Source organism: Rhinoderma darwinii, chromosome 2 (assembly GCF_050947455.1).
Source record: "Rhinoderma darwinii isolate aRhiDar2 chromosome 2, aRhiDar2.hap1, whole genome shotgun sequence".
In the NCBI taxonomy this organism is placed as follows: Eukaryota; Metazoa; Chordata; class Amphibia; order Anura; family Rhinodermatidae; genus Rhinoderma; species Rhinoderma darwinii.
This window is the reverse complement of record NC_134688.1, coordinates 367,013,623-367,026,694: the sequence shown is the minus strand read 5'-3', so window position 1 is coordinate 367,026,694 and position 13,072 is coordinate 367,013,623. Positions and strand designations below refer to the sequence as shown.

The 13,072-nt window shown below is 41.2% G+C and overlaps 1 protein-coding gene across 2 annotated transcripts in view; it reads left to right on the top strand.

The window, feature by feature from the left end:
- CTTNBP2NL (CTTNBP2 N-terminal like) overlaps nucleotides 1–13,072 on the top strand; it is a 75,480-nt gene that overhangs the window by 19,733 nt on the left and 42,675 nt on the right. For both annotated transcript variants that reach the window (XM_075853871.1, XM_075853870.1), the window contains exon 2: nucleotides 3,391–3,498. In XM_075853871.1, the coding sequence (XP_075709986.1) occupies nucleotides 3,400–3,498 (99 nt within the window). In that variant the 5' untranslated portion in view covers nucleotides 3,391–3,399. The remainder of the gene's footprint in view (nucleotides 1–3,390; nucleotides 3,499–13,072) is intronic.

Sequence of the window (13,072 nt, the reverse complement as noted above, 5' to 3'; positions counted from 1 at the left end):
TCTAGGTTCAGACTTTGTGTAATGCGGCTTTCCCTGTCCCCATGATGTTACATTGACTTCAATGAGAAATCAAAGGATTTGTACGTGTTTTGCTTGTGTTACTGCTGCGCACTTTGCAATAGAACCGGTCTTTCACAATTCACATGGTTTGGTTTGTGGTTGTGTTGCAGTTTTTTCCGCACCACAATGCCTCACGTGTGTTTTGTTGAAACGGCTGCTGAAAAATGTTTTAACTTTTTATCATTTTTTTAAAATCTTTCTCCCATTAATGTTTTGTACTTTAATTTAGTCTTAAAAGTAGGACGTGCTTAAAGTGAATCTGTTGAGCCCTCAAAACTGCTGACAGATCTATATACAGCGTTTGGACTGTAGCGTAACTATACCGGTGGTGTCGTCCTGCAAGTTGCATGACCATGAAATCAACCTTTTATGCCCTCCCTGCCGCGATCGCAGGTTCCACAGATACGGTACCTTGATATTCAAATAAGTGCTCTAGACTCTTCTCACTGAACCCTGCCGGACCCTCCCCTCTGCCCTGAGTGACGGCTCTATCGGTCTCCTAATTGAAGGCTAGAGCCATCACTCAAAGCAGAGGGGAGTGGCTGGCAGCCTTCAGTGAAGAGAACCCGGTCCGTCAAGTTGTATGACGGCACCACCGATATAGTTATGCTGCACTCCCCACCCTGTTTATAGCTCCGTCAGACATTTTTAGGGCTCAAACTGCTGACAGATTCCCTTTTAGGGTATGCTCACACGGCAGCGTCCATTACGGCTGAAATTACAGGTCGTCTGCACAGTACGTCGGCAAACCCATTCAAATGAATGGGCAGATGTTTGCAGACGTATTGTAGCCCTATTTTCAGACGTAAAACGAGGCATAATACGCCTAATTTACATCTGAAAATAGGTCGTGTGAACCCAGCCTAAAAGTTCCACTGACCCTAAAAACTGAATTGAAGACCGCATTGTAAGCCACTTCTTGACGTGGTTGCCGCACTAAAACCACGTTGGGTAGCCACACGCGCATTAGCCCCATTGAAGAAACTGCTGTGTATACATGGTCTAAATGCTGTCCTGTGTTTCAGATAAAATATTCACTGCCTTCCTGAAGTTAGAGTACTCAAGGGAGTGCAAGAAACAGATGACGTGAGAAAGACCTGTAGCATGCCAACCATTTGGCTCACAAGCCGTATTTGTTTTGGCTGCATAGCCAAATGTTTTTGTTTCTTTTCCTTGTACAATCTACAATAAAATTCCTTTAAACCGATCGTAGTGGATATGGCTTCTGATACTGATGGATATCTCCTGGGGGAAACTATGGCGGCTGCAGTGGAAATGTTGTGGCATACAGTGCTCATTTAAAGGAATATACCGCAACGTAATAGATGATCTCGCCAACTCTGTCAGAGCGGGAGCTGTTTTTTCGGCTCTTGGTAATAGAGGCTTTTCTTATAAGGCATATATATATATATATATATATATATATATATATATATATATATAGACATGGATGGCATCTGATAAGAGTTTTAAAATTATTGAAAGGATAAGGGATTTTAAGGCCGATTCCGTTCTGAAAAACAGTGGATTAGCTCTATTGAATTACAATGGAGCTGATCCGCATGCCCAAAGGTGGCAGAAATCCGTTTTTCCGTTGCGGATTACCTTTTTAAAATTCATGGCTGGTTTCCCTAGCGCAAATCCTGACTCCTGTGAAAATACCCTAAGGCTGTGTTCACACAGAGTTTTTTGCAGGAGGAAAATTCCTCCTGCAAAAAACTGCTCCAGTAGGTTTTTGCACAGTGGTTTGACAAAAACTCGTCAAAATACTCGTCGAGGGTTTTTTTTCCCTCTTTCTGACTGATTTGAAATGGGGTTTTGGAGGCCGAAACCGCCTCAAAATGGGTCATGACGCTTCTTTTTACCGCGACACGTTTTTTTTACTCGCGGTAAAAAAAACTCGTCCAACTCCCATTGAAATCAATGGGAGGCATTTTCGGGCGGTTTTTGAGGAGTTTTTGGGCGCGGTTTCCGCGTCAAAAAACTCAGTGTGAACAGGGCCTTAGACTTTTGGCTTTGACATTTTTGGTTCTTTGCTAAGAAATCCTTTCACAGAGCAAGATATGAACATGTTTTTGTCTGTATGTCTGACATATATTGGTAGGCAGTGATTCATGGTCTGGATCTTCGCTCACCTGGGTATTTGTGGGGTGACCTGTCTGGGTGTGGTATGGGAGCTGGGTCTTGCATTCTGCCATGATGTTACAGGCGTTCTATAGGTCACACTGCAGATGTTTGTCACATATCCTCTCAATTGCTAACGTTTAAGTATCATTTTTGTTAGCCTGTCCTTTCTGTAACAAAGTGAATGCCAATGTCCTTGTAAGTAATAGAGATATAATTACTAAACTGACTCGGACTTCGGATTTACTAATATATGGCCGTTTTACATTTTGGGTGGAAATTCATTTTAAAGGTTCTGACTTTTTCATCGTTGTGTGTTTGATTTCAAATTGCAGTTCATGGTATGTTGTGAATGCCGCAGTTTGTCATATATTGATCAGATTTTCTGAATATCCGTGGTCTGTTCAGACTTGCTAATAAGGCCGGCGTTACCCTGTATGTAAGCGCTACGTTTGTCATATGCGACGGAATATAGACCATCATTAGCTAAACAAAAGCGTGTCTTTTTGGCGTGCTTTTGGCCGATTTTTATAGTTCTGTATTCCTCAACTGTATCAAAAAACACAGTTAACTAAACTTTTCACCACAAGGTGGTATATATATATTTTTCCAGTGGGAGTCAACGGCAGATGTATTCAGCTGTATAGTCGTGTAGTTGCATACATTTGATGGAATGTTTCAAACTTAGTAAGGTGTTTTTGTATTTATTTTCCTGTTTATTTTTATTCTTTTTGGGTGGCTTTTTTGGCATGCAGAAAAGGCAGCAAAAAACACAAATACGAAAACCTAGTGTTAAATGGTATATTGAAAAAGTAAATGAAAAGATGTTCTGAAATGAAACCCTAAAGTCCTCATTTGCTGGGTTTGAATGATGAATGAATTTTGTGAATACTTTTATTTTTCACAAATTTTTATTGACGGTAAACTTCCAAAAGGATAAAGTAAACCATATATAGTCAGTCTTCAATATAACAAAAGGATTATACAAAGCAAGTCGTAGGGAATAACATCCATATCAATACACTAGAAACAATCCATGAAATATTGAAACTCGATGTTTACAAAATTGTGAAGGGTTGTAAGAGAGGTATAGGACGGGTTACGGAAGGATGAGAGGGGTGGGGGGGGGGGTTTCGTCAGTAAGGGAATGGTTGACGCGATGGCGTGAATCTGTGAATCCTTGTGACTTGTGCTTTCTTCCTTTAGGGGAACACAATGAATCTAGAAAAACTCAGCAAGCCAGAATTGCTGACGCTACTGAGCATCTTAGAAGGGGAGCTGGAAGCCAGAGAGCTTGTGATCGAGGCAATAAAGGTAAGTTCTGCGTTACAGCTCATTCATCTTGTAGAACTTTACCCATGGAGATATGAAACGGAAATATACCAATCGGATAGAAAGCAACAAATATTGCGTCGTCTTTGCCTCAGGCTTTAGCGTTTGTAATGTATTCCTTTTTCTCCCTCCAATGTTTTGTATAACCTCATGTTTCTCTCTTTTGAAGCAATTTTGTTCAGTCCCTTTACACTTGTCAATATTCGTTTATTTAAGGGTTATTACCAACTTCGACAATAATGGCATGTACAGCTCTGAGACCCGCAACTACGTGAGGGATCCCGCAAAAAAAAAAAAAAAGTATGCTTTGTGGTATATGGGGGGGGGGGGCCCTATGGCTGATGGATGCCACTGTATAGCATCCGTTACTGGTATACGTCCATATATGAACAGTGGTGTCTGGAGCTTCCTCACATATACATTTAATGTATACCTGTGACGGATGCCATGCCGTGGCATCTGTCACACACAGAGACTCCCATGTTAAAAACACGTAAACTGTGCAGTATAATTTTTTTTTTGCAGCGATGTTCAGGTCTTCTCCAGAGCTGACCAGAACGCTTGTGATTCTCTGGCCGGAGACTCCGGCATTGTAGCTCCTAACATCACTGTCCATTTCGGTCTGCCCTGGGGGTTCAGGTGACATACTTTTCAGCCTTCAGTTGGTGGTATACGTCGGGAATACCTCCGACAGAAGTCTATAAACGTGATGTTTACAGAGCATTATGCCATGAATGTTTACGTTGGGAATAACCCTTTAAAGGGGCTTCCAGGACCGAAGGTGCTGTAATGTCCTGATATAGGAGCCCCAGGTGGGTGAGGTAACTTCCTGATCCTTATAAACCATGTTACATTTGTAAGGATCTATAACATTCCCTCTCCTCCCTCCGCATCCACCATCCCAGAGTTTCTGGGAAAGATGGGTGAAAACCAATAATTCTGTCGTTAGTTTTTACACTGGTTGTTGCCCCGTTTCCCTAGAATTTTATACATCCCGGTACCTGTTTGCCACTTTGGTTTCTGGGTAAGATGGGTGGCATCCCCTGTACTATTCTATTTCTTTTTACTCATCTTTTCTAGAAACTGCTATAACTAAGGAATAACTGAATAGAATTTTAACCTTGACTGGTTTCTGCCATTTTTTCTTTCTTCTAAAGAGGTCATACACATTAACATGCTTCCCTTTTATTTATTTTTTGCAGAGCTTGTATATTTTGTCTATACGTGACTTACTTCATTTGCTCAGTATTATTGCCGTTTCTTATTTGTAACGCACGACTGCCCTGGCCTCGATCTGTCATTTGACTGTCTTTTAAACCTCACTATATCATACTTGCTGCCTGAACTATTCCGCTTTCTCCTATGGGTTAATTCTGTTCCCTATATCCTGTGGTATTTTCACCTTTTAAGCATTTTTCCAGGACAATTGTATCTTTGCCTGAAGTAATACGTGTGGACATGCAGTTGACGGCTATCCAGTAAAGATATAGTTTCTGGATTAAATGCACCTGCGCCTTTAAGATAAGGAATGTTCTCATTGATTTCTTTGTCTTCGCGCACATCCCAGTGAGACTGCTCTGCCCACATGCTCTGTGCACGCAATGCCAGGATTTGACTTCCCAATATGGACCATTTGCAGAAGCGCAGCCAAGTTCTGAGCTCTTTAGCCGGACTCTGAAAGGCTTGTGTGCCAAGATTAAACCTCTGAGCTGAATTAAATGCCTTAATAAGGGCTCAGAGCAGTAAATATTTAAATCCACTTGTTAGAAACAGTTTGTTTTCGCCCTGTGAATTGGCCGCAGTGGCCCCTAAGTCAGTGTTACCTCATCCATTTCATGCTGGTTGTTGGATATTGTACTCTTCTATTCTTTAGACTCTGTAGCTTGATTCAATATTAAGCCTATGCAAATCGTTCACATCCCTATATATACACTGTGTGTGTATATAGATAGATAGATAGATAGATAGATAGATAGATCTCTAACTATCTGACTGCTAATTTGAAAATAAATTCATGTCAAATACAAAGGTGTGTAAGGTATTTACAGTGTATGACCATAACCTTGTGGGTACTATTAAGCCATATTCACATGAGCATGTCTGATTTGCATAGACAAAAAAACGGACTACATTTCATGCATATGAATGACCGTGTTGCGTTAGTGTGGTTTCCACATTTCATCCATTTTTCACCTCCGCAAGGACTTCCTGGTCTCTCTTTTTTTTTTTTTTTCCATTTCTCTAGCAGTGGATCCGTCAAAAACGGACAGCACGTGGATGTCGTTTGTGTGCTCTTTGTTTTTGTGCACACCGAGTATCATGGGCGAGTCTGGTTTGCAAAACGGACCAGATACGCCATAAATGTCTGATCGATGCTCTGGGACCTGCAACTATATTGAGAATGGGAATTAAGTGGAAATGGGGCTGCTCCCATCTCCCCATTCTGTTCTATGGGAATTAGGCCTCGTTCACATCATGTTTTAGCCATTGATTGCATGGGTCAGTGTGCTGTCCGTTTTAACAATGGACAGCACACTGATGAGAAAACCTGTTTATGTGAATAAGGCCTTAACCCTTCCTGACGTCAGGCGTGCATCGGGTGTGGGGGGGAGGAGTATGAAGCGGACTCTTTGGCTGAGCCCGCTCAATACAACGAGAATGTTGGCTGTGCACTTCAAGGTAACAAGCGGGATTGAGCGCGATCCCGCTCGTTTGACACGTTAAATGCTGCGGTCAATAGCGACCGTTGCATTTAAATGACTAGATGCAGGGGGGGCGGCCCCCTGTAACTTTTCAACGGCCCCCGCGACGCGATCCCGGGGTGCCGTTGGTTGACCTGGGGACCCGGCCCCCAGGTCTGCCATCTTTGTACTCCTATGAAGCCCTGCCTCTGGTAGTAAAATAAAGTTGTTGTTTTTTTTAATAAAAAAATAAATAATTTAAAGTAAAAAAAAAAAACTTTTCCCCTTTCCCTCAAGCACAATGTAAAACAAATTAAAAAATAACATAACTGATATTGATGCGTCCGTAAAAGTCTGAATACAATATACGATTATTTAGTCCACACGGTAAACTCCATAAAAAGTCCCATGTACCCCAAAAAATAAGCCCTCATATCGATCAATCGACAGAAAAATAAAAAAGTTATGGCTCTCAGAATATGGCGGCAAAACTCAAATTTTATTTTTAACAGTCAGTTTTTTCCTTGTAAAAGTAGTAAAACATAAAAAAAACGATATTAGTTTGGTATCGCTGTAATCGTATTGTCCCGCAGAATAAAGTTAGCATGCAGATTTTACCGCACTGTGAATGCTGTAAAAACAGAACCCCCCCCCAAAAAAAATCACTATTTTCTTCCTACTCCACCCCACAAATATTTTTCCCCCCAGTTTTCCACTACATTATATGGTACAATAAATACTGTCATGAAAATCTACAACTCGTCCCGCAAAAAATAAGCCCTCATACGGCAATATTGATGTAAAAAGACAAAAGTTATGGCTTTTGGAATGTGGGGAAAAATGGCTGCGGCGGGAAATGGTTAAAGTAACACGGCTCCCAGGCATATAAACGTTATAGAGGCGTCTGCTCTGCTCGGGACCCCCTTAGTTTAGCCAGACCTGGCAGTCCATGTACAGTATTATGTTCTTTCCACCAGTGTTACCCCTGTATGCCAGCAGCCACATTGAGCTTATCGCCGGGCCAGCTCGTGTTGAGAAAACCCTTTTAACTCACACAGAATAATTCTATAGTTTTTAGGTAACAATCTTCTGATTATTTTATAGGTGTCTTTGCGTTACCTTTGACACTTTGCTCAGGTCCTGCTGTTGGGCTTGTGTCAGTACTTTGACTATCATTAAAAAGTTTTTTTTTCTTAGCTATTGAGATGTTGACTTGGCTTTTGTATTTTGGATTATTGTTACTGCACAAACCAGCTAAACTTCAGTTTATGTACAGGTGACCAGACGTTCCCCGGAAAAGCAAAAAAATGCATTGTCCCTTTTAATAATGGCAAGATGTCCCGATCTAAAAACCTCCTTTCACCATCCAATATCACCTCCATGTTTTTCTGCTAGTATAATCATCTCTCTCTATTTTATATTTGCTGTTACTGGTACCTGTATTGTACAAGGAGTTCCACTTTTGACTCCTCTTTCCATGAAAAGTTCCCCAACAGCTCAGAAATTATCCTGGTATTGAATTACTCTTTTTGCCCCGTCTCATTATTATTATGACATTATGGATACTGCCTTGTTCTGATGCTCGGAAAAACTCAATTTCTGTGTGTGTGTTGTGTTTTTGTTTTTTATATTTTGTTACTTCCTGGATGAGTTGTTGCTGCACCCCTGGGATCATTTTGGCAAGCTGTCCACTCCTGGGAAGTCTTCTTCATTTTTATCTCACAGTGGTCTGATGAAGTCACAGAACTATAGAAATGTCTTTGTAACCCTTTTCCATAGCTTTTTTTGTTACACTTTTTTTCACATGGGCGATATGGGAGTTGGATAAATTTGTTCATAAAAAGTCTTACTGATTATTCCAAGTTGTGCTCAGCAAGATGAAAGGGAGCGTACAATTTTGCTCAATCATATCTTGTCATGAACAGTCCTCTGGACAGAGAGAAATGTTGTAGAGTGTAAGAAATGTTTCCATCTTCATCTTAACAAGCCCCTCATTGGGGTGTGGACTTTGCGTTCCCGGAGTAGTCTCCAATAAAACAGCTGACTACTTGCAGTTGGTATTCGGAAGCGTGGTCATACAAATCCAAGGTCAGGACTGGAAGAGCTCATGTAATATGGGAAAACAGATACAGGTCGTGGCAGGCAATGATCAATAACACCTTTACAAATGAACAGGAACCAAGGAGCTTTGCTGCTCAGTGAAGGGATGGGTATCCTGAGGAGCTATAAATCATGGTAGGCACTCCGCTGACGTGCGCTTGGCCCTTTAAATATAATGCACAGTATAAGTGCACTGCTTTGAAGGTCCAGGCAGTGGTGGGAAGTTGAGAGGGACGTACTTGGCGTTGCAGTTTGTGGATTTGTACAGTTCGCCACATGGTACTGTGTTCCTTATGCAGTACATGGGCTTTTGACTCCTGGAGCATCTTCTAGTATTCCAACAATAAGAACATCAATAGATATAACCTAAGACATAAACTAAAAATGTATTCTTAACGTTGAATAGAGATTTTACCATTCTTCGTTGATTTTTTTTACACGCTTACATTGGGCCGTTAAAGTTTCCAGCACTTGTGATCATCATGAAATGAATGATGATTGACATGTGTATACGGGCATTTAAGACGAGGAAAGAACTTGTCCCAGTAGTTAATTGATCTCCTTTATTACATTGTATTTTTTTTTTCGTGCAGCACATCAGAAAGGAGGGTGGGTTAGACTGAAGCTGCCGCAGAATAGGAAGTGTTTAGTGTGCGAGGCAATGATTTCATCAGCATCTGGAGTTGTGGCCGGCAGCAGAAGTGACAGAGCGCCAGGAAAAAGCCACAAAGACCAGTTCAGCAAAACTGAGATGTCTTTGTCTTTCTTTTCTATGCTCATAGTCCAATGTCTTCTGAGCTTCTAGTTCACAGGGATCATTCAGCAACTACCAAATAGTGATACCATTAACAATTTGTAGGGGTGCATTACATGTTCTGGAGAATTGACTCTATAACCTAATCCCATCAGATAAAGATTTTATACAGCTTGTTTTCAGAGTTTACATTAATATTTTATATTTATCCTTTTAATAGTGTTTTTTGTTTAATGTATTAAGTGCTTTTGAGCTTTAATTTTACCTGTAACACTCAAGCTTTTATTTTGTACGATTATTATCCATGAAAAATCAGAATCTCCTTGTTTTAAGATGCCTTAAAGCCTAGGTAGGCAACCAGTAGATCTCGATCTACTGGTAGATCTTTGACAGGTGCTGAGTAGATCACTAATGCCATAGTTAACCAATGAGGGCACTGCAGTCCGCAAGTTTTGGACTAAAACAGCAGTAATTTTTATCACTATAGTCCACAGAAAGCCTGTGTTTTCGTTTGTTACCATTCTGACCTTCCTCTACTCAAATAAGTTAGTTATTCTGTAAAAATTTGCTGCGTTTACACTACCGTTCAAAAGTTTGGGGTCACCCAGACAATTTTGTGTTTTCCATGAAAACTCACACTTATATTTATCAAATGAGTTGCAAAATGACTAGAAAATATAGTCAAGACATTGACAAGGTTAGAAATAATGATTTTTATTTGAAATAATAATTTTCTCCTTCAAACTTTGCTTTCGTCACAGAATGCTCCATTTGCAGCAATTACAGCATTGCAGACCTTTGGCATTCTAGCTGTTAATTTGCTGAGGTAATTGGGAGAAATTTCACCCCATGCTTCCAGAAGCCCCTCCCACAAGTTGGATTGGCTTGATGGGCACTTCTTGCGTACCGCACGGTCAAGCTGCTCCCACAACAGCTCTATGGGGTTGAGATCTGGTGACTGCGTTACAGATAGAATACCAGCTGCCTGCTTCTTCCCTAAATAGTTCTTGCATAATTTGGAGGTGTGCTTTGGGTCATTGTCCTGTTGTAGGATGAAATTGGCTCCAATCAAGCGCTGTCCACAGGGTATGGCATGGCGTTGCAAAATGGAGTGATAGCCTTCCTTATTCAAAATCCCTTTTACCTTGTACAAATCTCCCACTTTACCAGCACCAAAGCAACCCCAGACCATCACATTACCTCCACCATGCTTGACAGATGGCATCAGGCACTCTTCCAGCATCTTTTCAGTTGTTCTGCGTCTCACAAATGTTCTTCTGTGTGATCCAAACACCTCAAACTTCGATTCGTCTGTCCATAACACTTTTTTCCTATCTTCCTCTGTCCAATGTCTGTGTGCTTTTGCCCATATTAATCTTTTTTCCTTTTATTAGCCAGCCTCAGATATGGCTTTTTCTTTGCCACTCTGCCCTGAAGGCCAGCATCCCGGAGTCTCCTCGTCACTGTAGACGTTGACACTGGCGTTTTGCGGGTACTATTTAATGAAGCTGCCAGTTGAGGACCTGTGAGGCGTCTATTTCTCAAACTAGAGACTCTAATGTACTTGTCTTGTTGCTCAGTTGTGCAGCGGGGACTCCCACTTCTCTTTCTACTCTGGTTAGAGCCTGTGTGTGCTGTCCTCTGAAGGGAGTAGTACACACCGTTGTAGGAAATCTTCAGTTTCTTGGCAATTTCTCGCATGGAATAGCCTTCGTTTCTAAGAACAAGAATAGACTGTCAAGTTTCAAATGAAAGCTTTCTTTTTCTAGCCATTTTGAGAGTTTAATCGAACCCACAAATGTAATGCTCCAGATTCTCAACTAACTCAAAGGAAGGTCAGTTTTATAGCTCCTCTAAGCAGCAAAACTGTTTACAGCGGTGCTAACATAATTGCACAAGGGTTTTCAAGTGTTTTCTAATCTTCCATTAGCCTTCTAACACAGTTAGCAAACACAATGTACCATTAGAACACTGGAGTAATGGTTGCTGGAAATGGGCCTCTATACACCTATGTAGATAATGCATTCAAAACCAGACGTTTGCAGCTAGAATAGTCATTTAGCACATTAACAATGTATAGAGTGTATTTCTGATTAATTTAATGTTATCTTCATTGAAAAAAACTGTGCTTTTCTTTCAAAAATAAGGAAATTTCTAAGTGACCCTAAACTTTTGAACGGTAGTGTACTTCTCAATTTTTTTTTTCTTTGAGATGACATTTGCAGACTTACACTATTTTCCATGATATAAATAGGAACCTTCTGCATTATCACAGTAGATTTCTCTGCATCACCAAGGATGCCTAGCCCTGCCTGTCCACGCTGGGCGCCGCAGAGAATTCCGGCCGAAAAAACGCACCAAATTGAGGTGCAGTTAATTGGCCGGAATGCCCGCAAAGTTTCATACTTACATAGCCATGGTGACACGTCCCTCTTCCGTCCTTTTGCATCTTCCTAGGCAATTTTGAAGTGTGTAGAAAAAGGGGCATTGCTAAGATGAGTCGTATAATACCCCAGATTCGATAATGGCGCAACATTTTTTATTTATTTTTTTGCACAAAATATTGATGTCAAGTTTGCCAACCAAAAAAGGAGCACACCTACTAAATTTTAAAATACGTGGGCTGCATGATTAGAGCGCTCAAGTAATCACTCATTGTTGCATACTAGGAGCAGGATATTAAATAGTATAAAGGTAATACAAGAATTTCAACCTCATATCTTCTAACTATTCCCTGATATTGCTATCTCTCCGGTGTATATCCATATATGCATGTATATTTTCGGAAGACTCAAATAGGAACATTCGCACAGTTGTATCCTTCATTCTCTGTCTCCATAACCATCATTACCTTGATTATATGATCTATAAGTTGTGAGGGTATGTTCACATAAAGTGTTTTCAGGCGTATTTTGGGGCGTTTACGCCTTGAAAAACGCCTGAAAAAACGGAAGCTGAACGCCTACAAACATCTGCCCATTGAAATCAATGGGAAAAACAGCATTGAGTTCATATGGGGCATCTTTTTACGCCGCGGTTTTAAAAAACTGAGCGTAAAAAGAAGTGCATGTCACTTCTTGAGGCGTTTTTTGGAGCAGATTTTCCATTGAACACTATGAAAAACACCTGAAAAGAAGCCTCAAAAGAAGCTCCAAATTCATTTTCAGTTTCAAAAACGCCTGAAAATCAGGAGCTGTTTTCCCTTGAAAACTGCTCCGTATTTTCAGACGCTTTTGAGTTTGTGTGTGCACATACCCTTTGTGCTTATTTAGACGAACATGTAATACGTCCGTGCAACGCGCGTGATTTTCACGCGCCTCGCACGGACCTTTGTTAGTCTATTGGGCCGTGCACTGCACTGCACTGCAGACTGTCCGTGAGTTTCACGCACGTGTGTCCGCTGCGTGAAACGCACGACATGTCCTATATTTGTACGTTGTTTGCGCATCACGCACCCATTGAAGTCAATGGGTGCGTGAAAATCATGCGCAGCACACGGAAGCACTTCCGTGTGCCGCGCGTGCTTCGCGCAACAGCAGTAAAAACTATGATTGAAAACAGAAAAGCACCACGTGCTTTTCTGTTTACAAACATACAAACAGAGTGTCATAATGATGGCGGCTGCGCGAAAATCACGCATCATACGCTGATGACACACGGAGTTAAGTACCTTTTGCGCGCGCAAAACGCACACACTCGTGTAAATCCAGCCTTAGGGTCAGTTTACACGTTGCACAAATACAGTAGCAGCAAAGTGGAAGAGATAAAACAAATCTCATCCACACGCTGCGTAAATAGTGAGCGCAACGTGTCAATTGTATATGCGTAAACGCTGCTTATTTGTAGCGAGTATTCCCCATTAAATTCAGGGGGGAGCGAAATCCTGCAACAAATATCAGATGTTGCGTTTTTTTTGCGGCGGATTCGCAACACCGTAAAAATGCAACTCAGAAAAAAAAGCTGGATACTTACCCTAAAGTCTGTGTTCTTTCCTCCAGCGCGGGTTCCTTGTGTAACCTTT